This window comes from Mytilus galloprovincialis, chromosome 5 (genome assembly GCF_965363235.1).
Source record: "Mytilus galloprovincialis chromosome 5, xbMytGall1.hap1.1, whole genome shotgun sequence".
In the NCBI taxonomy this organism is placed as follows: Eukaryota; Metazoa; Mollusca; class Bivalvia; order Mytilida; family Mytilidae; genus Mytilus; species Mytilus galloprovincialis.
The window spans coordinates 93,601,554-93,629,211 of NC_134842.1; the positions used below are offsets into that span (position 1 = coordinate 93,601,554).

The 27,658-nt window shown below is 31.2% G+C and overlaps 1 protein-coding gene across 4 annotated transcripts; it reads left to right on the plus strand.

Moving 5' to 3' along the window:
* On the plus strand, positions 1-26,957 carry LOC143076742 (BICD family-like cargo adapter 1). 4 transcript variants are annotated; one of them, XM_076252599.1, is made up of 12 exons: positions 1-227; positions 4,816-5,129; positions 8,698-9,030; positions 14,371-14,517; positions 16,151-16,387; positions 17,169-17,363; positions 18,232-18,396; positions 19,216-19,416; positions 20,970-20,984; positions 22,109-22,239; positions 24,070-24,190; positions 24,999-26,957. In XM_076252599.1, exons 2-12 carry the CDS (start codon positions 4,842-4,844, stop codon positions 25,161-25,163), a joined length of 1,998 nt encoding a protein of 665 aa, XP_076108714.1. In that variant the 5' UTR covers positions 1-227; positions 4,816-4,841; the 3' UTR covers positions 25,164-26,957. The 4 variants fall into 4 exon arrangements, with proteins under 4 accessions (XP_076108714.1, XP_076108713.1, XP_076108716.1 ...); XM_076252598.1 differs by lacking the exon at positions 1-227 and adding an exon at positions 4,538-4,671; XM_076252601.1 differs by lacking the exon at positions 1-227 and adding an exon at positions 4,538-4,671 and having other exon boundaries at positions 25,014-26,957.
* Positions 26,958-27,658: the final 701 nt, after the last annotated feature.

Here is a 27,658-nt window from a genome sequence, read left to right on the forward strand (position 1 = left end):
AACTCAATCAAGTTTACGCAGGGAGCATATGTACATTCTTAGAAAACAAACGATTAGTTTTATTTTGAAATATAGATATATACTACCAGAAAAACACTGAGTGGAAACATAAACAAAATACTCAAATACAATATTGGAACTGTAAACGGTGTCATTGTACAAGGAAAATATGCGAATCTCTATAATGTAATGGAAACTGCACCACACGGCAAAAAGGATATCGATAGGTATGTAGTTGCTTTAATATATATATTTTATGTGTATTTGAATGTTTTAAGGACCCCAAACAAGTATAGTAGCCGGTGTTTTATATGAAACAATAGGAAAAAATATATACCATTACAAATTTGATTAATTCTTCACCGTCAACTTTCTTGCAGCAATGGTACATGTGAAAGACGTAAATTGCGTTAGCATATATTTTGCTGTTAAAAATGTGTTCTAGGTATAGTCCAACTACTGTATTACTAGCCTGTCAACACCAGGTGGTGTGCTTGAACCCTGCAAGTGGCACGACTACGCTCTACTCCAATATCTTAATTGACATGGATTCTCATTTTTTTTTTTGCTGAAGGTCGGTGATGATCTCCGGGCACTCATGCTTCCACCACCAATAAAAACTGGCCGACACGATCAGGGGGTTCCAAACCAAGGATAAAAGGTTCCAATTTGGCAAATATAGGTCAAAAGCATTGATTTTCAACAAAAAGGGGGTTATAACCCCCACCCATCCTGATTCCGCCACTTAAGATATAGACAGTAGTGTTTAAAGTGGCGCTTCGCTGTAAAGATGTCCTACTTATGAGCGCTATATATTTTTAATGCATAGACATATTCTTCGAGGATGATCTACTTACCCTTCCCACCACCTGAGACCAAGTCTTAAGATTTCTATGTTGCATTTCATATATTATTGTCTTTTTGGTCTTTTTTCTTATTTTTGTTATGGCGTTGGCAGTATATTGTGCCGATGTCTATTTGTTATTTTTGATATCCCTTTTGGTATATTTCGCCGCTCTTTTAACCCCATTCAAACAATCAAATTTGGACCATCATGAATCACAGAAAGAAATACATGAGCAAAACATGCTTAACTGAACTACTTTCTTATGATGTGCCTGCCCGAAGAGGTTTTTAAAGAATACCAAGATGACTAAAGCCTATAAGATATTGTTTTGTTGTTGTTGTTTTTTTTAATTGCTGTTTGTCACTACATATTTTTTTTATTCTTGTAGAATAAGACTGTCTGGTTTGTTTTTTGTTTATTGTTTCACATTTTTTAACCCTGGGGCTTAATAATCATATCATATATCATACGGTTTGTGTTTTGCTTATTGTGAAAAGCCGTACGGCAATAAATGCATGGAAAATATCTGTAATTGATGACATCTTTCTCTCGTTTTGCGTTTTCTTGTCACATATCTTATTCATAATATGAAAATAAGGAGATGTTGATGGATTGCTAATACAGAAAGTATCCATCAAATATCGAGAAGAATGATGCGATCATTTACTGATTATTTTCGTGCGGCTTTCCTTAGTATGCGCATATCTTCTTATCGTTCGCCCGTATACTTGAATACCAGTCTCCGCAACATTTATAATGGTCTTCTGTAGAGCATCCACTGGTCCATATAGTTTCTCCTTGAGTGTTGTTGGCGAATGCCATATCTTGTCAATCTCACTGCCTGATGAATCTTACATAATTTCTGTGTCATTTTGGTAAATTGTGGAGAGTTGTCTCATTGGCAATCATACCATATCATATCTTTTTTTTTATATGACTGTAAAAGTTGTGCATGCAGTTAGTATTCGGCTCTGCTTCTTCACAAGGACACATTGGAGATGAAACAACTTGCATGACTTTGAATAGGTTTTGATTAAGTCTGGTGTGTCCTGTCCTCAGTCTAAAGATGGTAGTTTGGTAAGGTCTTGCAACTGGTCTACCGGTAGCTGTCTTGTTGCTGAAGGGTGTTGAATGAGCATATTAGATCTTCAGGCACATTTCCAGAATTTGATGTTAAGGGCTTAGGAGTAAGAGTCAGGCTATCTAAACTTTATTTCGAGTGATGCATTTTTTGTAGAAGTCTGGTTTTGGTGGTTGGTGTGGTCCGTGCCTTTGCTGGTAATTTCAGATATAATTTTTATGTATACTATCATTGAGGTTGATTCTAGTTGTTGTTTTTAAGATGAATCATTTATTATTATGTCACATGCTTAAAATAAAAATAAACACTTTATTATTATAATCAAGACATTGCTTCAGAAGCGCGCTTCTAGTGTACAATATTAGTCTCTTCAGTGTTGCACAAGGTCAAACAAGTACAGAAACACTAGTTAATCATATGCATAACACTTGGAAACTCACTCTCTTAATTTTTATTTCTTTAACGAAAAGATGATATTTTAGCCAAGAATGTTGAATCGATATATTTTTAATATGTATGATATATAGTTCTTTTAAACTTTATGCCTACTAACTTTTTGTAAATTCTTTCTTGTGAAATTGTGCAAGCGTTTAGGAAATTATTTTTCGAAATTTAAATTACGGCAAATTCATGAAGTTAGGAATAATATCCCTGTATCGAATGTTCCTATGTGTTTATATTATAAAAGGAAACGACATTTTTATACGCCCGTCACAATTTTGAAGGGACGTATTATAGTATACAAATGTCAGGTGTCTGTCCGTCTGTCCCGCGTAAACATGTCGCACCATAACTTGAGAACGACTTATCCAAATTTCATGAAACTTCATATTATTGTTTCTTATGATGTTCAAATGATTTGTATACTTTTTGGTGAAAATTAGATAAAAACTTTTTGAGTTACGGGACTTTGTAACTAAAACGTGGGGTGTGTTTTTCGGCCCCATTTCACGCCGTATCTCAAAAACAATTTATGATAATTGATTAAAACTTTACAAACTTCTCAGTTATATTAATCTGAAGATCTGTATACTTTTTAGTTTTGATTCAAAATTTCATTTTAGAGATATTGAGTTTTTTGTAAAAAAAAAAAAAAGGGGGGGAGGGGTTCACATGTCGCACCGTATGATCTCAATAACAATTTATGATTATTGCTTGAAACTTTACACACTTCTTAGTTATATTAATCTAAAGATCTGTATAATTGTTGGAGATGATTCAAAATTTTATTTAAGAGTTATTGAGTTATTGAGTGTTTTGTTAAAAAAAGGTTTGTTTTCACATGTCACGCTGTATCTCAGAAAATATTGATTATTGCTTAAAAATTTACACACTTCTTAGTTATATTAATCTAAAGATCTGTATACTTTTTGGTGATGATTCAAAAATTTATTTAAGAGTTATTGAGTTTTTTGTTAAAAAATGTGTGTTTTCACATGTCACGCTGTATCTCAGCAACGATTTATGATTATTGCATAAAACAACGGGCGTATCATGCGCTAATGGCGCAGCTGTTTATTATATTACATATCATAGATAATATGTGGATACTATTTAAAAAAAGAAATGAAAATTGTCATTTTCAAATAAGACCGAAAACCTATTTAAAAATAATTTTTACAGCAGAGTCAATAAACATAAATCAAGCACACTAGATTATTCGCACGTGTGTGAAAATTTAAGCAATATGGGACAAATATACTATGATTTCTTTTGGTCCCAGATGTGACATATTAAAAAATACTTTTGCTTGCATGAACAAAATAATTATTGTGACAAACGCAACTATGATTTTTCATAGAATTTTGTTTCGAGAACTCGGACTTAAGCGTTCAGCATTGCAGTTTTCAGAGAACTTGCTAGGGATGACCCCCATCCTAACCCCCTCCCCGATATCGTGAAATGCAAAAACAATATAGTCTATATTTATATATTTTGATAAACCAAACTCTCCTGATACAAGTTTTTTTAGTTGTATTGTGCTACGAAATTCCGTCAGGCAAATTCAATAATAAAAAGTTTCGCAGAGTTAGGATGTACTTCTTGTAAATGCAGCGCTACTGAATATCATATACTGTAATCATTGTATGCATGCAGGCACGCGCCGGTAGACTAAATGTTCAATATAATATAGTGTTCGGAAAAAGGAGGAGAGTTCATGGCCGATGTGGATTGTTAGTTTGTAGCGTCTTTGAAAATAGTTTTAATTTTGTCATAAAATAATTTAAAAAATAAATAAATGAATAAATGTATACTATATATAAGTCTCTTTCAATCTATCACATGGTCTCCAGATCAATGAATAACATATAATTGAACTAAAAAAAACAAACACTTATTTTACAGAATTATTATGCTTCAACAGCCAGCGGCATATGTTGAACTTGGTGAACCAGACACAGTGAAATATAGAAACCTGGTACACGTTGGTGTATAATACTTGTTTTATGTAACATTCTCTATAAAAACCACTTAACAAAGTGATAAATATGCGTTATTAATAAATCCCTCCAGATATTATTTAAAACTTAAACGACCATAATGATTTAAAATAACAGGTAAACAATTTTCGATACTTTAGATAAAAGATAAGAGATTTCCCTTCAGGTAAATGGATAGAGTTGTCTCCCATAATGTCCAGGTGAGATGTCTTTTATACAAGGTGCAAATAAAAAGTCAATGTAGATCGATAGTTTGAAATCAACACGTCATTTACCATCAGGGAGTAAACAAAAGCATCAAGGTGAGTAAAACTTCGTTAGATCATCAGTATTAAAGTCTTATTGGATAATAAAAATAAGGAGGCTGACCTTTTGAACATATATTAATTATTAATTTTGACTTAATTATGATAAGTTAGAAAGTGACATCATGGTTTTCTTTGTAGATGACGGCTTGTAGATTTCAACAACCATGTGTGCTTGTCATTTTGAGGACGACCCGTCCCCGTCCCAATTCCGATTAGATATAGATAACTATTACCAGTTAGCTGAAGCCATGGGGGACAGGAGACATTCGGAGGATGATGAAATCCCCATACAGGTGGTACCAGGTGAGGAGGACGATGTTTATGGGCAACTTGCACAAAAAGAAAGGGATTTAGTTTTGGCTGCTGAATTAGGAAAAGCTTTGTTAGAGAGAAATGATGAATTAGAAAGAAGGAATGAACAAATAGCTGATGAATTTGCTCATAAGATAGAGGTAAGAAATAAATGAATTTCACAATACCTGTAATCTCTGAGATCTGAGTCAACCTCTGTGGGGTTCCATGGAACTGTTGGGTAGTTTTCAATAAAAGAGTGTTATTAAAATGAAGTTTTTTTTCAGTGGAGGTAAAAAAAACTTATTATTCTTCAGAGGAAACAATTTCAAAAAAGTTACTGTCTTTTACCCCCAGTCTGAAGGCTGTCAAGATCCACATAATTTTAATTAAATATTTTTCAAGAAAGGATAATTTACATTAGACAGTGTCATAGAGTTGGATTTTCTCTCTTTTCATCCCAAACTGCTAAATGACATTTAAAATGAAAAGGGAACACATGGTTCCCATTGCATTATCTATCTTGTGCCCCCCCCCCCCCCCTGATTAATGAATTAATGAATTTATAAAATTGATGTTATGAATATATATACATAGATCCTCTATCTACTATACTCAAGATCTTTTAATAAATAAACACTTTCTAAGTTTAAATAATTAGAATAGTACTAATTTTGATCCTGTGTTTAAATTGGTATAATATTAAATAGAATTTAAAATTCTATAAAATATTTCTCATCTGTTAATAGGTTGAAGTTTTCCATTATTTTTATAATTTTTTCTACAAAATATCATTGAATTTATACAGTATATCAATTATGTTTTGCGATTCATTCAATATGTTCTAGTTCTATATATTTTAACATTGAAAATTGTTAAAACACACCAGATTAAATTGCAAATTTTAATACAGTATAATTTAATAAAACTTTATGAAATATTTATAATAAATTTTCAATTAAAATTTAATGAAATAATAACTCACAAGAAGTCATAAAACTGCATGATGGTTTATATTGGGTTTACATGCATAGAGAATAATGGACAAAAGTGAAGAATAAAGGACAAACAAATAATGAAAAGGGAAAAATAAGGTGCCAAATTATAGTGGATCAATCCCGAATTCCCAAGCTTAAGGGCATACAATACAGTTACAGGGGAGGTAATGACGTTGCTAACGTAAATTGCTATTTTCACGACGTCAAACTATGTCTTATCGGGAAAAGATTCAGTTTTTCGACTGATTTTTATCATTAAAACTTATTTAACTTGAAAACGAGTTCATGGATCCCTCTTTTTTAAAATGCCATTTGATTTGATTACATAAGAAGATTATGTGTGCCAATTTTCATGAAGACGTACATAGTGCATTTTTTAAAAATTTGATAAGAGAGGGACGAAAGATACCCAAGGGACAGTCAAACTCATAAATCTAAAACAAACTGACAACGCTGTGGCTAAAAATGAAAAAGACAAACAAACAACAGCACACAGACACAACATAGAAAACTAAAGAATAAACAACACGAACCCCACCAAAAAACTAAGGGTGATCTCAGGTGCTCCGGAAGGGTAAGTAGATCCTGCTCCACATGCGGCAACTGTCGTGTTGCTTATAATGTATAATATACAGCAAAAAATAATGTTTTTTTCTACATTCATGAACATTTGATAAATATGAGTTATTTCTGAATAAAAAATGTATAAATTTTTAGGATACTTATAAAATACAGAAATTACAAATTATTTAACAAAAAACAATTTGTGTTTATCTTTTAAAACAAAAAAGTTATGTCTTTCTTTCGAAAGGGAAAATATGGACACAAATTTGAATTTTGAGCAAATATACAAAATTTCGACCTCATTTTACTAAAAAAGTAGCACATGAAGGTATATTTTTTATTACATATTTGATTTAATCAGGTAAAAAATAGTCTATATGGAAATTTTTATCAAAATGTAAATACAGGATCAAAACTGTATCGTATGCCCTTAAAAACACCCGATCCTGGAGTCCAGATCAGAAATGGAGGACCCTTCATCCAGATCAGACCCTCCTATATAAGTAGTTTAAATTAAATATTAAAAAACAACCTTATTCTGATGATCAATCTAACATTATTTGTAAATAGTAAGCTGGTATATATATTTATCTGATAATCAAATTATAATAATTCTGCATACATTTTAAACATCTGTGTGCATATATATAGTTCATCATCTTTAGTTACTAATACATTATAATGCACCACCTTGTTATACAATGTTATATGCTGCACATGAATTAAATTTGATGAGCTCTCTCAAATACTTAATGGGATATTAACCATGCATTGAATTTACTGGTCTACCAATATTAAATATCAATATTGCAAGATATTTGCAATGTTATATCATATTAAAACTAAAATTTCAATGATTTTATGTGAATTTTACATTTTTCAAAGTTCTAAGTTCAGTATTTTTAAGTCTTTCATATCCCTGCTAACATTAAACCAACCTTTTGACAATGTTTAGTTTTCAAAAATGAGAATTTCAAAGCTGCTTTACCACTCCATAACTAAAAGATAGTTAATTTTTAGTAACACTAGAACACACCCGTGATATCACGGGTCCGTGATTGAATTAAAGTAACTATGCGCAAGCCTTATTTTAGTATAAGTACTGTCATCTGTTAAAGTCATGCCGATTATAAGATACACAGTTTTCTCTGCTTTCAAGTCTTTCTGTTTGAACCCGTCGAACTGGAACTTATCAATTATTGGTAATATTAATTCTTTGGAAAACAAAAGGTCCTGGAATGGAGTATTTTTTAATCAACAGCATTGTCCTATATAAGTTATAAGTAAAGTTGAATTCTTTGCCTCGCTGTTTTACGTCATGCCCACTAACAAATTGAAAACTGTACCTATACGCCTTATTTTTAGTCCAGATTTTTAATATTCGTATTGTTATCTTAGAAAGTCTAACTGATTAAAATACTACAATAGGTAACAATTTGACAATTTAGTTGTGTCAACCCTGTGGTTATGACCCGTGTATATAGCATATTAATCCTGAATACAACGTTTGGTGGTGCGCCTGTCAGATGCGGAACGTACAGATAAGGTAATAGGTAACAGGTGAATATACTATTGGTATCGGTAGCGGACTCGACCCGGAACTTCTTCATTATTGGCAATATTAATTACGTGGAAAACAAAAGGGCCTGGAGTGGTGTAATTTTTAATCTACACCTTTGTACTATATTAGTTATATATAAAGTTGAATTCTGTGATTCGTCGTTTTTACGTGATGACGGCTAACAAATTGGACCTCGTAATTTTAGTATTATAGATTTACTTATTATTAAGCTAATAGTATAGTTTCATTGTTATTCATTTTTGTGGACAAAGAGTATTCACTTCATCAGGAGATTTTTTTCTAAAAGCTTCAAAGAAATATTGTAAAAACTAATTGTCGATCTTTTGTTTATCATAATACATCTTTAGTTTTGCCCTCTGCTTTGAATGTAAGAATTTATATTTATTAACAAAAATATACATATTACAGCAGTTTTTAAGAAGAATTTGGGCATGGGTCGGTATACTTGTATTAAAATAAACTGAGTATTTTATACAGCTATTAAAATCAAATTGTGTATTTTTTATTTTTTTTATTAAATTATATGTGTAAACCACACTGAAAATTTTCAAAATGATGAATAATATTTGTAATTCTTTTTACCAGGAACTTCAACAAGAAAAATATGAACTTCATTTGAAGCTTGAAAAGACGGAGGTGGAGTATGAAAATACGATTAAGGAATTACAATATGACATTTCACAACTACGACACGAACTTCAGACGCAGCAACATTACAGTGACAATGGCGATAAAGCTGCCACAGAGAAAATAAGGGAGCTAACTGTGCAAAATGAACGATTAAAGGAGGAAATACGTCAATCTTCAGTTCATGAAGAAGGTCTTGTGGTTGAAATGCAGGGTTTACGTGAACAAATGTTGTGTCGGAAATCATCCATGCATTTTCATGTTAGTCAGTTGGAGATCCTACAGGAAGAGGTAAGGTTTTGCTTAGGCCAAATTAAAAAAAATATGTGTGTTTCCTATTTCCCTACCTGCCTAATGTATTTTAAGTTTAGAATTCACCTACCTTAAGTTTTTATACCCAACGCAACAAAGTTGCGGAGGGTATAATGTTTTTGACCTGTCCGTCCGTCAGTCTGTCCGTCAGTCCTGATTCTTGTCATCGCAACTCTTCTCAAACCACACAACAGAATTTCACGAAACCTTTTTTAGATGAAAAGGACATATTATGTAGTTGTGCATATCGACAGGAAATTACAATTCAATTTTTTATAGGAGTTACTCCCCTTTGAACTTATTTGCTTCAGTGTACTACTGCAGCACGTTTGTCATCGCACCTCCTCTGAAACCACACAACAGAATTTCATGAAACCTTTTTAGATAATAAGGACATACTATCTAGATGTGCATATCAACAGGAAATTATGATTCAAATTTTTTTCTAGGAGTTACACCTCTTTGAATGTATTTGCTTTAAGGTACTACTTCAACAGTTTGTCATCTCAACTCCTCTGAAACCACTCAAGAGAATTTCATGAAATTTTGTAGATAATAAGGACATATACTATGTAGATGTGCATATTGGCAGGAAATTATTATTAAATATTTTTTCTTGTACAATTTTTTTTCTTAGACTTATTTAATTTCTCCAATGACAATGTGGGACGTGGGGTATGTGAGCGTGCTCAATAAGGTTCTTTAATTTTAGGAAATTTTTCAAATAAGCACTGTTAAAGTCAGAATTTCGCTCCCATAGACTCAATATAAAAACAATTCCCTACATGTTACATACCTGTCAACTGACCCGTATTCTGCGGGTGTGACCCAAGATTTTCACAACTCTGAGGGATCACCCGGGACACCCGTCGGGTCATTGAAATAACCCGGGAATTCCGAAAATGACCCGATTTCACCCGTATTTCTTAGCCTTGATATTGATTTTCATAAGTAATATTCCTTTGAAATACCGGCATGATGTACCTACCTACCCTTTTTTTCAAAGATGTAATAGGAAACACACATATTATTTTATTTTGTCTTCAGTTTCTTTGGTTTGAAATAATTTTATATTTTATTAACCTGAATAATTTTGTCGTTATAGTCCACTGTTCTTTAATGGCAACATCCTCGCTGGTAGAAGAGATCAATTACAGTAGGGGAGTGAACAATTCAAGATTTTTATTTTTAGCCATGTTTTTATTTTTGCAATGTTCATTTGGAGCATGCCTCATGTATGCCAACGCTTGTTCCATGAACAGAGGAGGGTTGAAAAAAAGAAGTCTTTGTGAAAAAGCTTCAGATTGCAGCGTTGAATGTTAAACAACAAATGTTTGTCCGTGCTTTTTTGCAAACTAAATGCACACCACATAACAAATTTTAAGCATTTACTTGAAATTTCCTGTTTTCAGAAAGCAATTAATATATTTATATAATATAACATTATTTTTGCACTTTTGTTAAGGACATAATTTGTTAAATCAATAACAATAATTGTGTTTTGGCAGTAATTTGTTATGATGTATTTTATTATATAAGAGAAAAACATATTCAAGAATCTAGGAACGAGAGCAACAACTGGTTCGATCAATATCTTTTGGAAGGATGCCATGTCTTACTGTAGACCATGTTATCTTGTTATAATCCAGTTCACAGTATTTGTTAAAGATAACGGAGGTACCAGAATGTATCTCCACAATCTTTTCCATATTTAAAAACAAGATATTATACATTTTTATGCCCTTACTTATAGGGGCATTAGGTTTTTTGGTCTGTGCTTCTTTGTTCAATTGTCTGTCTATCCAGCTTCAGATTGAAGTTTTTGGTCAAGGTAGTTTTTAATGAATTTGACGTCTAATCAACTTGAAACTTATATATAGTACACATGTTTGCTATGATATAATCAGGCGCATAGCTACGTTAACGTCAAAACGCCCGGGCGTACACTTGAATTTTGGTGAAAAAAATATTTTCATCTCAATACATTAAGAAGAACTGGTTAAAACCATATAAGCCTTGTATATCTTTCTTCAATGGTTTGTATAATTGGAAATAAAAGATAAAAATTTACTTTTCAATCAAAAGGTATCATACACTGTATTATACATTTGTTCAATTTCTGTCAAAGTCTGAATCTACTGTGAATTCTAATTACTTTCCCTTTGTTTAAAGCTATTCATTATCTGTTGAGATTTGCGTTTTTGTCGAGTCTGCGACATTTCAGTCTCGAAAGCGAGACATAGCAATCCTAAATTGCGTCGGCAGCGTCAACATTTTGGTTCAGCATGTTGTGAAAACTTTTTTTTAGATATCAACGACTGTCAACCATTCATGAAATTTTACGAAAGCTGGACATATATATTTAGTTTTACCGTATTTATTGATCAAAGGAATTTTCTTTTTGCAGTTAACAAGTAGATACAGTCTAGGGTTTTTTGTTACACATCAATTACATTGTCAAACCTTCATCGAATTTTATGAATCTTAGCAGCAGCTTTTTTATGATTAATGTCTGAAGCAAAATTTTAAAAGATTTTTGTTTTCATTTTTCAGTTTACAGACTTATCTTTTCGCATCTAACAGACCGGTCTGTTTAATAGTTTAAATGATAAATTTGTAAACCTTCATAGATTGCCATGAAACTTTGACAGAAATATATATTTTTAAAATCCTGGAATGGACAGATTAATGAATGGACAGATTAATTTTTTGCAAGATGCAATCATAGGCCCAGGCGAGAACTAGGGTTCCAACCTTTACAAATTTTCATAAGACACCTGAAAACTATCAAAATTAATTATTTCATGTCCATTAACGAAATTTGCACATGTAAAGGGGTCTTGATTGAGTGATTGCTTTACCCCATGGCTCCTTTTAAACATATTTGAGAGTAACAAGTTTGGACATTTTCTCTAAAACCAAATAAACACAAAGAATAAATTAAACATAACATATAAACAAATTAGACTCTAAAGTATGTTGATATTGGTAAGATTTTATTGACAGAAATGGTATCTCATTCTTGATAACTCGTTCGCTTCAGACAGAGGGGCTTGGCCCCTCTGCCTCAGACTCACTACCAACAGGTGCTATGACTTGGACACGATGGTGCCCTCACTCTCCTTGCCGAGGTTCGGGCGTACACTTATAAATGGCCTAGCTACGCCACTGATAACCTTTCTAATTTTAATGCCAAATTATAGTTTTACCCAAATATCACTGTCGACTGAACATAGAAAATGATATTGTGTGTGGGGCATCCGTGTAGTTATGGACACATGCTTTGTTTACTTTTGCATTTATAGGGCGTAAAAATTACAATCCTAATAATTCAGAAATATTTTTGAGAATTTATGATTTTTATTACTGAACAACTGACAAAGATTATATTTTTGCAAATTCAGGAAATATTTCATAGAAATAATGCTATTAAGAAAGTGAAATGCAAACTTTTACTCTTGCAAAACCTAACCTGTTTCAATTGTAATAATTTATAAATATTTCGAAAGAGATTATCAGTATTTTATCCGGCATGACCCACATCTATTATTAACTTTCTCTCTGATCACCCGATTGTCCTCCCACCATATATAGCTTTATTGCCATGTAGAGAATTAACTGGAATGAAATCGTCATTAACCTACTGGGATCGACTGTAAAACGTGGTCACAGATGACAATTACCTTTGAACAATAGTACATCTGGATACAATAATAGTTGTTTGTCGAGTTTATTGTGTCTTTTATTCCGTTTGGTCATTTTAATCAACTTTATTAGTAGAACTTGATTGTAAAGGAATTTACTATATTGGTTTATAGTAATTGATACAGTATTTATTATTTTTATGTAGTTGGAAGAATTGTAATGTATTAAAACTATTCTTGTCTCTTTCTATTTTTGTTTTATGAGTGATAGGGAAAATTATGTCATATTTGGAAATAAAAATGATTGAGGCACGGAGATAAAGTATTAATTAAATAGGAGTATTAGCCCTCTTGTAATTGACAAATGATTGCAAATTATCGCTGAAAAAGAAATTGATTTAGAAAATGAAGAAATTCACATGATTTTAAATCATTGCTATATTTATGTTTTGCTGTACTTGGATTAAAAAAATGAAATCAAAACAGCTTAAGGTGGTACCTAACACTACAGGGAGATAACTCTGTAAAGTCAGCTAAATGTTTTAATTACGTTGTGTTGAAAAAGGAATATTAAGCTTCTCAATGATCAAAATTGGTGTTGAACCAGTGTAATTTTTCTGGCAAAACGGTTGGTTCAAATTTTTAAAAATTTTTATATTTTTGTTAAAGTGTTAAAGTAAATACTTTGACAAAATTTTATGAAAATTAAATGAGCCAAATTAATCTTAGTGAAAGTGTTGGGTACCACCTTAAGCTTTATTATAAAGGGAGATAATTTAAGTCAGATTTATATATAAATGAAAAACACTTAATTTATCTTTTTGCTATGAATGCAAAAGTGCTTTATTTATCCCAATATTTAGATATTTATGTTAATAACTTTTATTTCTTCAAGTAACATGAAAACTCTTTTCCCATGAATATAAACCCATGGATTTATATAGCAGGTAGTACAGTGTTTACTCTATAAATCCTTGATAAACTCTCACAAAATACTCCAGTGATATTGTTGGCTTTTTTCAAAACTACCTCTACCCTTTTTTATTGGGAAAATATGCTTCATTTTCATCAAATTGGGAAATTTAAAATAAACCATGAATTTGACTGAAACTTCAATTTACAGACCCATTTTCAAGAGTCAAACCCTGCTTTAAAATAAGACCTCATTTTGTCAATGATGATACATAAATATACTCTCTAATGTGCACATATAGTCATTTTAGGCAAGAAAATTGTTTAAATGAGTGTTTTTCAGTTTGTATTCATGCACAATTACTACTGAGACTGCACTGTTTGGGAAAAAAGTTGTCTTTTTGGGAATAATTTTAGGCCGTTTTTTTTTCAAATTGGGATTCTTCTCCAGAGGAAAAAAGCCTTTATTAATTCTTCACTAATTTAAGGCAAAAAATATCACTGTACACATGTATGAGCTTTTTACATTGGTTTGCAACATGATAACTAGCTTGATGGCCTATTCTTTTTTATGATATTCTAAAAGAAAATAATTAATTATTGACAAAATATACCTTTATTTACCTCAAATTACAGCTGCTTCCATACTACTGGGTTCATTGAACCTTATTGTAAAATACACATATTGAAGAAAGAAGAGGATTGAAAAAGGTTAATTACTTTTATCAATTAAGTTAGAATTTATTGTACATTATTATTACAGGTAAACTTGCTAAGTAAAAGAAAATGTGAGCTTGAGAAAAAAATTGCCTTGGTAACAGAGGAAAGAGATGGGTTAGCATCAAGTCATGAAGAAGTTCAGGAGAGAATATTAATGCTAGACAGAACAAAGAGAGAAACAGAACAGAAGGTAAAAAACTGGATGAAGTTTTTGTGATAAAATGGTACATGTATAAAGCTTCCATATTTAAAAAAAAAAAGATTAATTGATTGGTGTATAATGCCTCTTTCCACACTATTGGCTATATTTCATGACAGCCAACTTTTGGTGGAGGAAGTGGGAGTGACCAGAACACCACATTCTTTGGAAGGAAAACTCACAAACATAGTCAGTTAAAATTAGAATCAACGGCTACCTGCCCTTGCACAGGGTTCAAGCTCACAACTCAATTTTGATAGTAATTGATCAAGTATAAGTAAGACTGAGCCACCTTCAAAGCCCTTGAAAAATAGAAATAAGCTGTTATGTCTATTGCCTATGAAATAATTTCATGATTTGGACAAGTTTAGAAATAAAATCATTCTGAAAATTGTTGAATTGTGACAGGGGAGATAACTCATAGATAAAATCAGTATTAGAATATTTGCAAAACTAGAAGAAACTTATTACGATATGTCTGAACAAAATTCATACACAGGAAAATATTTTTCTGAATTTTGTCCTTTGCTGCAAGTGTCTGGATATATATTTATGTTTTTCATAACAAGAGTCTGTATTGGAACTTTCTGTGCACCAGAAAATGAAAAGGAAAATATGAATAATTTATAAAAAAAAAATATATTTGAAATGCAAATAAATTACAGTTTGAAATAATAAATAGGATTGATAACTTAATTTAAATATTATTAGAGAGCAAATGCAATTCTTATTTCCATACTTTGTACACAGATGGGTTCATGTTTATATCACATTAACATGGTGGAATTGTTCTGGCACATGATGAATTTGGATGTAATTTTTACTTCTGGACACTAAACATGTATCCATGTACAGAAACATGCATTTATGTTATGAAGTTTGAACTCACTCGTACACCCAACATCTTGCAAAAAATTTAAGTTAATAATTGAACTTTTTTGTCTGATACCTTTATAACGAAATACAGCCAATGGCATCAACAATCTTTGATGGTAATTAAGTACTATCAATAATAGTAGAGAAGATGGAAACCAATTTGGATATCAATGTAGAATAATTACATTAGATGCATGTTTCATTATAATACTATATTCTGATTGGCTAACAACACATCACCTGTTATTCCTTAAGCAATATTGCATTACACAATAAAACTTATCATTCATGATAACAGGAGGTCCAACAATAAAGTACACAGGTGAATTAAATAAAAAAACGACAAAATTCGTGTTTTCATTATACTAGCTAAAAATGTAATTGTAAGTATTGAATGCTTCTTTTTTTTAACTTCATAGGGTTGTAAAAGCGTTGACCGTGCGCACATTTTTAGAATGAAGTTACAAAAAGAAGCATTCAATTCTTAAATGAACTGTTTTTTTTACGTAAATAAGGCTGTTAGTTTTCTCGTTTGAATTGTTTGAATTGTCTTATCAGGGCCTATTATAGCTGACTATGCGGTTTGGGCTTTGCTCATTGTTGAAGGCCGTACGGTGACCTATAGTTGTTAATGTCTGTGTCATTTTGGTCTTTTGTGGATAGTTTTCTCATTGGCAATCATACCACATCTTCTTTTTTATATGTTAGTAACTATAATAATTATTGACCAGTTTGTTTTATTTTTTAGGTACAAAATAGAGAAAGAGACATCATTGAGCTCCAGGAAACAAATTTACAGCTTCAGGCTCAGATTCATCACCTTGCATCAAGGTCATCAACTCACTCCTCCCCAATTAGTGGTCACAACCAATCACAAACCTTGTTTAATGAACTGTCACAACTATCACCTAGCAACCATGAATCCCAACCCTTGATGAATGAACTTATGTCACCTTCAACACCACCTCCTGATTTTACATCTCAGGTCTGTAGATTAGTAAACTTAATATAGATTATTGTATATTCTGAACATCCATGCAGTAAATTATGATCAGCTGCAAGCCACAATGTGATCTTTTTTTTGGCGTGTGATCTTGGTTAATGAGTAAAATATATATAGTTAATACCGGTATACTAATCTGATCTATTCCTACTATAAAATACAAGGTACAAATATGAACATGAAAATAAATAAATTAGTCACACTCAAAATCATGCTATTAAATGAACAAACAGGCTTCTTACTCTGGTTTAGGCTGGGACGTAAACCTTTTTATCAGATCAGTAAATGTTACACTGGTATCAACATTATTATACTATACAAAAAACCATTTCAGGGAATTTGCTCTTTTTAAGCTATTATAATGGTTTAGCTTAGTGTTAACAGCTTTTGTGAGATAAATCTAATATCATTGAGTTTACAAAAGGTAGTTTTTTATGTTCTTCTGTACTTAAGAATTAAAGTTCTCTAAGTAGATAGTGACCACATCTTCTTGACAGTTTAAGATCTATACATACAACATCACAGTAGAGTAAGCAGTCTCAAATTTTTGTAGTCTCTCGTGCATTTTTAGTTAAAACTGTCTTTTATCTGAAATATGGACAATTATATTTCAGTATTCGTCAGATTGACATATTGACAGTTCCAGTTTGAAATGCAAATTTCTGATATTAAAAAAAAATCTTATTTATTATGTATTTTTAATTATCTCCCTTAGTTTGTATAAAATAGCTGAAACATTATATGTATTTTGTTCCTATTTTAGTATTCTTCCGATTATCCCATGTCTTTAGCTGAGATGATGGAAGAAGATGAATTTGAATGTGATGATGAGGACGTTTCCAATGTTCATAGATCACATGACCTGCTGACAGAATTTACCGAGCCTCAAGCTTTAACAGACTCACAGTTTTTATCAGATTTTCAAGATGCTTCCCAAGATTACTGCACTGATTATGAGGTATGCAAAAGATGTTTGATCTATTCAAAGATGGTTAAATTGAGTAATTACAGTGTCCTACCAAGGATAGAGTGATCGAAGTAAGCGAAATACAACAATAAGTTTAATCAGGTTATTTAACCATTAAAAGAAGCTGGGATTTTAACTGCATTTATTAATTGTGTCGTTCAACTAGATTCAGCAACTTATTATTTAACCCTCAAGATAATGAGGGTTATTTAACCATTAAAAGAAGCTGGGATTTTAACTGCATTTATTAATTGTGTCGTTCAACTAGATTCAGCAACTTATTATTTAACCCTCAAGATAATGCATTTATTATAATTTTGTTACATGATATATTTAATGATCAAAATAAAACTATTTATTGCACCTTACTCAAAGGATATACAATTTAACATGTAACTGAATTACTGTAAAAGATGGGTAATAGTGCAAATGAGACAACTCTCCATCCAAGTCACAGTTTAAAAAAGTAAACCATTATAGGTCAGTTTACGGCCTTCAACATGGAGGCTTGGCTCACACCGAACAGCAAGCGTTAAAGGGCTCCAAAAATGACAAGTTTAGAACCATTCAAACAGGAAAACCAACAGTCTAATCTAAATTAAAAAAAACAGAAGTGAGAAACACTTATGAACCACATCAACAAACAACAACCACTGACCAACAGGTTCTTGGCAAATGGTTTATTAAAAACAGACAAACCATGGAAATAGCCATGAATTGAAAAAAGTATATTATAATCATTGAATCAATTTCATATTTTACTTTCAGATGTAAATATCTAATTCTCTATATTATTGGTTTGCTATAAAATTGTCATAATTCTCCAAGTTTACAAGTTTGTTATTTTTTACTTAATTAGTTGAAAGAAGAATTAGTGAATGTGTATTCCCATTTGAAACAGCTATGTAAAGATTGTGGGAAATCAGTAGACAAGTATCCAGGTTGTTATAAAGTGGGTATCTTATCTCCCTTGTTACAAGATCTCAGAGAAGTCATGCAGAACATGGTCTCAAATAAATCTCATGTAAGTATTTCTTTGAGATATTTGTAATGCAAATTTTATTTTTTTTAGAGATTTTCTGCACTCTACATTATACCAAATGGGAAAATATTTATTTTCCTTAACCCTAACAGAATTTGTTTAGTGAGTGGTTTGTATAGTCATAGAACCTTTTTCTGATAATTTTTTTGTAAATCATGTAAAAATTGACAGAATTGGGATATAATATTAAACTGTAAACCCCCTTCTTCTAAGTTGAACTTGAAATGTCGAAATCCATAATCAAATATCATCTATGCAAAAACATTTCTTCTACTTTTGCATACTAGGTACTATTTCTGTACCAAAAATCTGTAGTACTGGAAATCTACTTTTAATATTCAGTACTATTTTGTTACTTTAAAATTATTGTAATATTTAGGTACCTGTATTTTACAGTACTTGATTTGTACTTGAAATTTAAGTACTACAGATTTTTTGTTGCATGGTAACATTTTCAGCATTTTGAAAGTTTGTCTTCACCAAATCTCATAAAGTTACGATGTTAAAAACATGGAATACTGTGATCATTGTTTGTATTATTTTTGTACCAATATTTTAAGTACAATTCAAGTACTGGAAAATACAACTACCTAAATATTACAATAATTCTAAAGTAAAGAAATAGTACTAAATATTAAAAGTAAATTTCCAGTACTACAGATTTTAAGTACAGAAATAGTACAGAAATAGTACCTATGCAAAAGTAGCTGTGTAATGTATCTGACATAACTGTCAAATTTATAATTAAATCTTCCATTATAATAAATATTATTATTTAATTATTGTTTTCAATATTTTCAGTTTGCATGTATTGAAGTCCAAACAAATTTATCAGATGATGAGGAAACCATGGTAACATTACATAAACAAATTGGTGAACTTAGACATGAACTTGGTGAGGCTCAAAATGACCTTGACAGGGTTAAAACAGAGTTATCTGAACGCGATTCCAAATTGAAGACGAAAACAGAAGAGTTGAGTCATCTGACCAACAAGGTAAAGGTAACAAAAATTACTAACATAGAATGTGTATTTTTTTACTAACATAAAATGTGACATAGTATGTGTAAATAAACTCATCATAGATACCAGGACTAAATTTTGTATATACGCCAGACGCGCGTTTCGTCTACAAAAGACTCATCAGTGACGCTCGAATCCAAAAAAGTTAAAAAGGCCAAATAAAGAACATTGAGGACCAAAATTCCTAAACGTTTTGCCAAATACAGCTAAGGTAATCTATGCCTGAGGTAGAATTGAGTATTGGTGTAGTTTAATAAATTTACAAATTATTGTGAGTTTGGTTTTTATTAAAAGCCAATAATGTGACTGGGTGAGAATTGCAATAATAAGAGATCACGTTCTGATAATAGATCAATCTGTTTGCAGATTTTTCAAAACTGCAATTATTAAATTCACATTTTTGTCCATTCTTGAAAATCACACAAACAAAAAGTTACTCAGATAACATATTGTTTGAAATATTTATATAGTATAGATAATTGAAAAAGGAAATGTGTCAAAGATGTAACAACCAAACCAAAAAAACAGCAAAAGCCAATAATGGGTCTTAATCTCTGAAAGAAATCCCACGCCCAGAGTTGGGCTTCAGATGCCCCCTCAACAATAATGTATACCAGGTCAGCTAAATGGACGTCACACTTTAATTAAAACTCTGAAACATACAAATGAACCAAAATTTAAAAAAAAACCAAAAGCACAAAGTATAGTTTGTTTATAGTATGCATGATTTATTTTATTTCTATATGTTGTGTTGTAAACCACAAACATGTTTAACCCACGCCGCAATTTTGCGCCTGTCCCAAGTCAGGAGCCTCTGGTCTTTGTTCGTCTTGTATGATTTTTAATTTTAGTTTCTTGTGTATAATTCGGAGTTTAGTATGACGTCCATTATCACTGTACTAGTATACATATTTTTAGGGGCCAGCTGAAGGACAACTACGGGTGCGGGAATTCTCGCTACATTGAAGACCCATTGGAGGCCTTCGGCTGTTGTCTGCTCTATGGTCGGGTTGTTGTCCCTTTGACACATTCCCCATTTCTTTTCTCAATTTTATTTGTGAGAGCATGATGAAGGTTGTTAGTTTAAATGGATCAAGTCTACATATCAAAATTTCAATTTGTTGCTTTTTTTGCAAAGAATGTGACATTTTATAGTAAGATTAAAGGCTAATCAACTTGGAGTCAGAATGTCATTGCTATATCTTCTTTTAGACTGGTACTTCATAAGCAATATTGTTAAAAATCAGACTAAAAATGTTTGTCTGTTGGTCTTCATGTAATATTTGTTGCTGGAATTGAATATCAATCAGTCAACCAATAAATTATCTGTTTAATGTACTACCACACCGAGAAGAATAAAATTAAGTCTTATAACTTTTAACTCAATTTAAACTTACAGTTCTGAGTATTATTTGCAAAAGAACTGAAACTTTAAACACAATAGTAAGAATATAATAATAAATAAGTCTAACATATTTATATTCTTCAAATGATTAAATTTTATTTTTTATTTTCATGTGATTGTCAAACAGATTTCCATACTTGAGGTAAGTCCTTATAAAGAATAGAAATTTAAGTTAAAGTACTGATGTTAAGAAAATTCTGGTTGCAATATTTATAGTCCTTCATAACAATTAAGGTTCCTTTCACATATCCTAGACATGCACATGAAAAATCACCAGAAAAGTTTGATAGAACAATCGTAGTGTTCCAGTGTTTTGCAGTAATTAAAAATTTAGTTGCACCGTTGTGGTTTTTATAATGACTAGATAAGAAACAGATCAATGACTTAAAATGATCCACCTTACAAATATTAAATTCATCTTGAATTTTCTGAGAATAAAGAATTTTAAAGTTAATACAGTGAAACTTGATCAAATCAAATGTATTATCTTGAAAGCAAATAATGCATGATTTTCAGGAAACTCATCTAGGTGTAATACCACCATTGATTTTTCCCTATTAGTCTTTGTTAAATTGGCACTTTTAAAAAAATCGTACAGTATTTACCTTTATTTCAACCAAAGAAATACTTTGCATTTGTAAAGTTCAATCCTTTCCAGTGATACAGTGAAAATTTCACACTACATTTCATTGCATATAAGAAAGTAACCACTGCCGAGGGTAGACAACCCATTTTTTACACTGTTATTTACTGGTTACCTGCTTTGGTAACTATGTAACCTTAACGTTCCAAAATATTTTATAAGACCATCAAATAAAAAAAGAATGATGCTTTCAGACACCCAACATACATATTTATGACTCAGAAAAATTTAAGTGCATTGAAATGCAGGGTTAATTTTCTACAACTGTCAAATTCAAGGGAATATTTTTTTAGGCCTACTTTCGTATGCAACCGGTTGTGACGTACCATGATTTGGTGGTATTACACCTCTAAAGTTTTCCTCCATCCCTAAAAAAATGATACCCAAGAAAATAAATGAATCTACAGTACGCTACATAAAAATAATTTCATGACAAAAATGTACTTAACAAACCCTAAAACAAAGGAAGTAACTCGTTTTTATTGTTGTTCTTTATCTCAATGATTCAGTGAGGCTTTCAACATTGCCCAAACACACAAACACCTTATTGCAAATTTAAATTAGCTTCGCAGCAACTAATTAAAAGCCTGACACTGGATTTAGATATTGTATACTTATTTCAGTTGACGTTACAACATGAGGAACTGTCCCGATTACAAGCTGAGCGAGACAGACTTCAGGATAGCACGAGGAGTCTTAGTCCTGACGACCTCTTACAGGAAGCCAGACAGGATAGAGATATGGCTTTAGAAAAGTAAATTTATTGATTAGTTTAACATAATAAAACCACATTGAGGTCAAGACATGTTGTCATCTTTTATTAAGATGGGAGAAAACAAAGATATAATTTTTGGTTTTTCTTGCTCTTAACTCAATCAATGGCTGAGTGGTTTAAGAAGTTACTGTATCACTAAGCCTTTTAACATTTAGTTTGACTTCAACATTATCTCACAGGCCAAAGGTTATCTCTAGCAATTCAGCTTCCTCCACAAATAAAAACTAAGCCCGACCATATATCCAATAGTGCTAAAACTGACGTTAAAAACCCACAACAAATCAATCAATCTTAATTTGCACTGTATTTATAGGGATTTGCATGAATGAAATTGGGTGAAACTGGTGTAAAATATTCTGTCTACATATATCTTATGAGTAATTTTTTTAAACCAGCTTATAATTTTTTTTGAAGTAAAATATTTTAAGTTGGTTACCTCCAAAAACAATATAGATATAATTATTTATTATGCATGTACATTTCCATTTTTGTATTTTAAAAAAGAGAGATAGAATTAAGTACCAAAGGGATATTCATACTTAATGGCTCACACCAAACAGTAAGCTATAAAATTGCATTGAGTGAGTTGCCGCATTTTCAATTGGACTTTTGAATATGTTGTTACAAACAAACACGTAAATCATACATCTTTATTTATCAACAAGGATTGCTAGTATGAGGGCCAAGAAAGGATTTATAGAAGGAAAAATAAAGTTAAAAAATTAAGAAGTATTAAAAAGGACAAGATATAAAGTTAGATTAACAATGGACAAAGAATAATAAATGCAGAAAAATTACCTAACTTTAAAATTGTGATTATTTTAAAGGGGCACTAGCAGTCAAATTCATGGTCACCGATTTGACTCAAATTCTCATATTTCATTTATAATAATGTAAAACATTTATCTAAACTACCAAAAGTCTAAAATAAACAGTTTACAGAGCATGGAATAGATAATATGTAGGCTTGTTTCGTGTGTATTTTAGTCCAGACGCCATCTAATTAACTATCTATTTGACCTAAGATGACCATATAAGCGATGTAAACATGAATAAAGATATGAATAGATTAAATCAACACGTGCAATTGGATTTTTTTTAATTCTGTTTGAGTTTATTTTATAGATTAAAAATATATGTTTCTCATTGTTTTTAACTGTATAAGAATGATTTTATATGGATTGAATCAGTAATCAAATGATTTACTGTAGTTTCACTTTCATTGTTGACATTCTTTTTCTTTAAATAACCAGTACACTTACAATGCATGCTTGTCAATCTCTAGCAAGGGGTTAAATTGAAGTTCACATGAATACAGATTTTGACTTATTCACTTGCAAGTGAATAAGTAATTATCAATGTTTCTTCACTTAATTTGACAAAATTGAACCATTTTGCCTGCTAAAAGCGAATTATTATTTCACTATTTCTCTTTCATTATTGATTGAACAAAAAAAATTCTTACTTTAGTTGTTTATATATCTCGTAGCTAGTGCCCCTTTAATAGTCAAAGACAAACTGGTAACACATGAAGGCAAAAACGAAAAAAAAATACCAAAAGACCCAATACCAGTTAATACAAAACACAACAAACAAAACTGAAGACTGAGAAAACCTAACCAAACATAAATCAGGGGTGATTTCAAGTGCTCCTCAAGGGTCTGCTTACTTTTTAATCTTTTAAAAGGGAATTGCTTACAAGTTTATAGAAATACATACTAACACATGTGTGATGTGTTGTTCTATGTCTAAAATGATTATACATATTCAAAGCTAACATTAAATGCCCTTCTTTTTATTTATAAACAGGCAGAATAAAATGGAAGTGGAATTAGCCAAGTCAAAAATGGACATTTTATCAATGAATGAGCAACTAATGGAGGCCATCCAACAAAAAGTAGCTTTGTCACAAGAACTTGATCAATGGCAGGTAGGGTAGATAAAAACTTAGTCACAAAAAAAATTATCAATGACTTGCAAGGGGATAACTTAGTAAAAAAAGAAATTGATGAATGACAGGAAGGGGAGTTAAATTAGTCGCAAGAACTTGATAAATGGCTAGAAGGGGAGATAACTTGTGGCAAGAAATTGATCTATGGCTAGAAGGGAAGATAACTTTGTCACAAGAATTTGATTACTTGATGGAAGGGGAGATAACTTAGTCAGAAAAACTTTAAGAATGTCTATAGAAGGGTAGATACTTTTGTCAAAAGAACTTTATCACTTTATCAATGGCAGGTAGAGGAGTTAACAAAGAAATTGATGAATGAGAGGTAGAGGAGATAAGTTTAATATTCACAAGAACTTGATCAATGGCTATAGTGTGAGATATAATAGCTAGCGATGAAAATATGATCAAATGACACGTAGGGGAGATAAATCAGTCACAGCGAATACTTAAGAATATCGTTTTAATAAACTTTAATTCAAGCATGAATGGGGGCATTTTCAATTTCTGTGATAAAATTTATTTTCATATCCATTTCTCAAAAAAATAAAATTGCTAAGGATTCATATACTATACTTTTACAAGCGACACAATAACCTTTTGTAGTGCACAAAAAGAGGTTAAATTTTCATGAAAATGTGACACCTTAGGAGTACAACAATAAAAAAAACATGATCAACCTTGAACCTCTGAACAGCAGAATGCTACTAAAGAAATCAAAAGGGTCATATAATAATACTTAAACGTAACCTGAAATCCTGTTTCACTGTATAATTGCTTGATTTTTTAGGTCTTGTTTTTACAGGTTGACATGCAGGATTTATTAGATTTCCAGTTCAAAGAAAGAATAAAGGAACAGTCTGTGAAAGAACAAGTTTTAGAACAGTTGAAAAAACACATTTCATTAAGAAAATCAAAGTCTACATCATTTCTTTCACGGACAAAACAGTCATAGCATCAATCACATTGAAGAATAAAAACTTTGTGATTGGCTATCAACGTTCTTAACAATGGAAATTCAACCTATGGTGTGATGCTATTTTCATTTTGGGGAATCGCATTTAAGAAATCAATTGTGATTGGCTAACAACAATCTAAACAATGGAAATTCAACCAATCATGTGAAGTTATTTTCATATAAGAATGCAAAAATGAAATGACCCACACTTCTTGAAATTCTGAAACAGGGAATTATGACGAACTTTTCCCTTAAAGTAGATCTTTGTGGCTTAATTTTTTAAATTTAGAAAAATTTAAAGAGGGGATCAAAATATTTATAGAATAATTTCATTGAATATTTATGATATCCAGTTGCTCCTGAATTTAGGAAAAATAGGGCACATCAAGCATGAAAACTTCTTTTGATGAAACATACATATATAGGGCATATCCATTTGAAAAATGTTTCATGTGCAACTGTACAAAAAAAAATATCTTCCAGTTAAATAATACTTTGGATTAATTACTTAATCATATTTTATTTGTCACGGAAAAACGTCTGTTCAGGTAATTCTGTATTTATTTTTGTTTACTATTTCCTGTATCTTAAAAGACTTTACCCCTGTCTACCCCTTTTCCATAGTCGAGGAAACAGAAAAAATTACCAGCTGAGACATTTCTATAACTACTGGTACCTTTGCCAAAAGTTGAATTTTACTAGTCTAGGAGTCCTGTATTCTAGTCATAAACATTGTCAATGTATGAAACCATGCTCAATGTCCTTTTTCGTCAAACAGCTGTGCTTTACACTGGAAGATAGTATTCCACAGATACCACAGTTACCATGGTAACGACAGATGATTTATATTCAGGTATGAACTTATAAAATTCCAAGATGTCCAACATGGTAAAAAGCTCAAGCCTCAGTTTTGGAAATGGAAACAAATATTTTATTTGATAATTTCATAAGTTGTCTCCCATTATTTAAAGATAAAGAGAAAAATGTCTTCTAGATATCAGAAAACAACCAAGGGAGGTTACTTTTTACAATTTTTTTATTATTAAGGTGGTACCTAACACTACAGGGAGATAACTCTGTAAAATCAGCAGAACGTTTTAATGACATTGTGTTCATAAGGGAATATTAAGCTTCTCAGTGATCAAAATAAGTGTTTGTCAAACTGCTATATAACCAGTGTATTTTTTCTGATTAAACAGTTGGTTCAAATTTTTTAAAGTTTTTATATTTTTGTCAAAGGGTCAAAGTAAATACTTTGTCAAAATTTCAAGAAAATTAAACGAGCCAAATTAATTTTAGTTAAAGTGTTGGGTACCACCTTAAAATAAGGAATCATAATTGAAGAAAAATATTGTCTTTCATAATGCATAATCAGATATGAATTGAGGTGGTACCCAACACTTTGACTAAAACTAATTTGGCTCGTTTAATTTACATAGAATTTTGACAAAATATTGACTTTGACCATTTGAAAAAAATGTAAAAATTTCAAAAAAATTAAACCAATTAATTTTACAGAAACATTTTATTGGATATATAGCAGTTTGACAAACACTAAATTTGATCATTGAGAAGCTTAATATTTCCTTAACAATAGAACGTGAATAAAACGTTTAGCTGATTTTACAGAGTTATTTCCCTGTAGTGTTAGGTACCACCTTAATAAGTGTAAATAAGAGGAAGATTGGTAATACCTTGTTATGATGCCAAAACTAATACCAGTGTAAATCTCTGCTTTCCTGTTGTAAGGGGAGATAAATTACATTATGATATATTATACTGCTTTGAGAATTACTCGGGTATATATGTAAAATGTGCAATGTTTGTAATATTGACAAAACCGTGTAAAGTTTTTAAGTTGGATTTTACTCGTTCTAAAAATATTCTTATTAGATACAAGTAAGGTGTAGTTGAGACTTAATTTGTCCATATGTTGGTGAAGTAGAATAGAAAAGATTTAGATTAGGTCTAGAAAAATTAAAAGGTTCAAATGTAAAAAGAAATCACTCTGATTTAAAGAAATTGTAAGAAAAAATGATGAGAATGAGTCATACTTAAAATGGCTTTACATGGTTTTATTAATAGCTTTATACATGAGTATTAATCATGTTTTTTAATGGTGCTTAGAGCAATTTCTTGCTTACTATGTATATTCCTGTTCTATTTATTTTTCCTTCTTGTTGACATAATAATGTTATTGACAGTGATTGGATGAAGATATTTCTTGTATTGTGTATTTCTGTGTTTAAAAAATTTTGCATTAGAAGTTAAAAGTTTCCATAGGGTACCTGTTTATGTCACAAGGTCAGGTTTAGAAATTGCATGATAGACATGTCACCATAGCAAATTGAACAGTTCTAAACTGATTTGATTCTAGGTTTTTTATACATGTAGTTATAAAGGTCACAATGTCTTTATATAAGATACCAGGTTGCATAGTTGCCAGCCAAACCTCTAAGGTCCTGGGACGAATGAACAGTTTTTGGGGGCCA

Bases quoted from the DNA above. Each gene is read 5' to 3' on its own strand.
- LOC143076742 (XM_076252599.1), top strand. From the start codon at position 4,842: ATGTGTGCTTGTCATTTTGAGGACGACCCGTCCCCGTCCCAATTCCGA. The intron at 16,388-17,168 runs GTCTGTAGATTA...TTCCTATTTTAG, and splicing joins CTCCTGATTTTACATCTCAG to TATTCTTCCGATTATCCCAT. The intron at 24,191-24,998 runs GTAGGGTAGATA...TTGATTTTTTAG, and splicing joins AAGAACTTGATCAATGGCAG to GTCTTGTTTTTACAGGTTGA.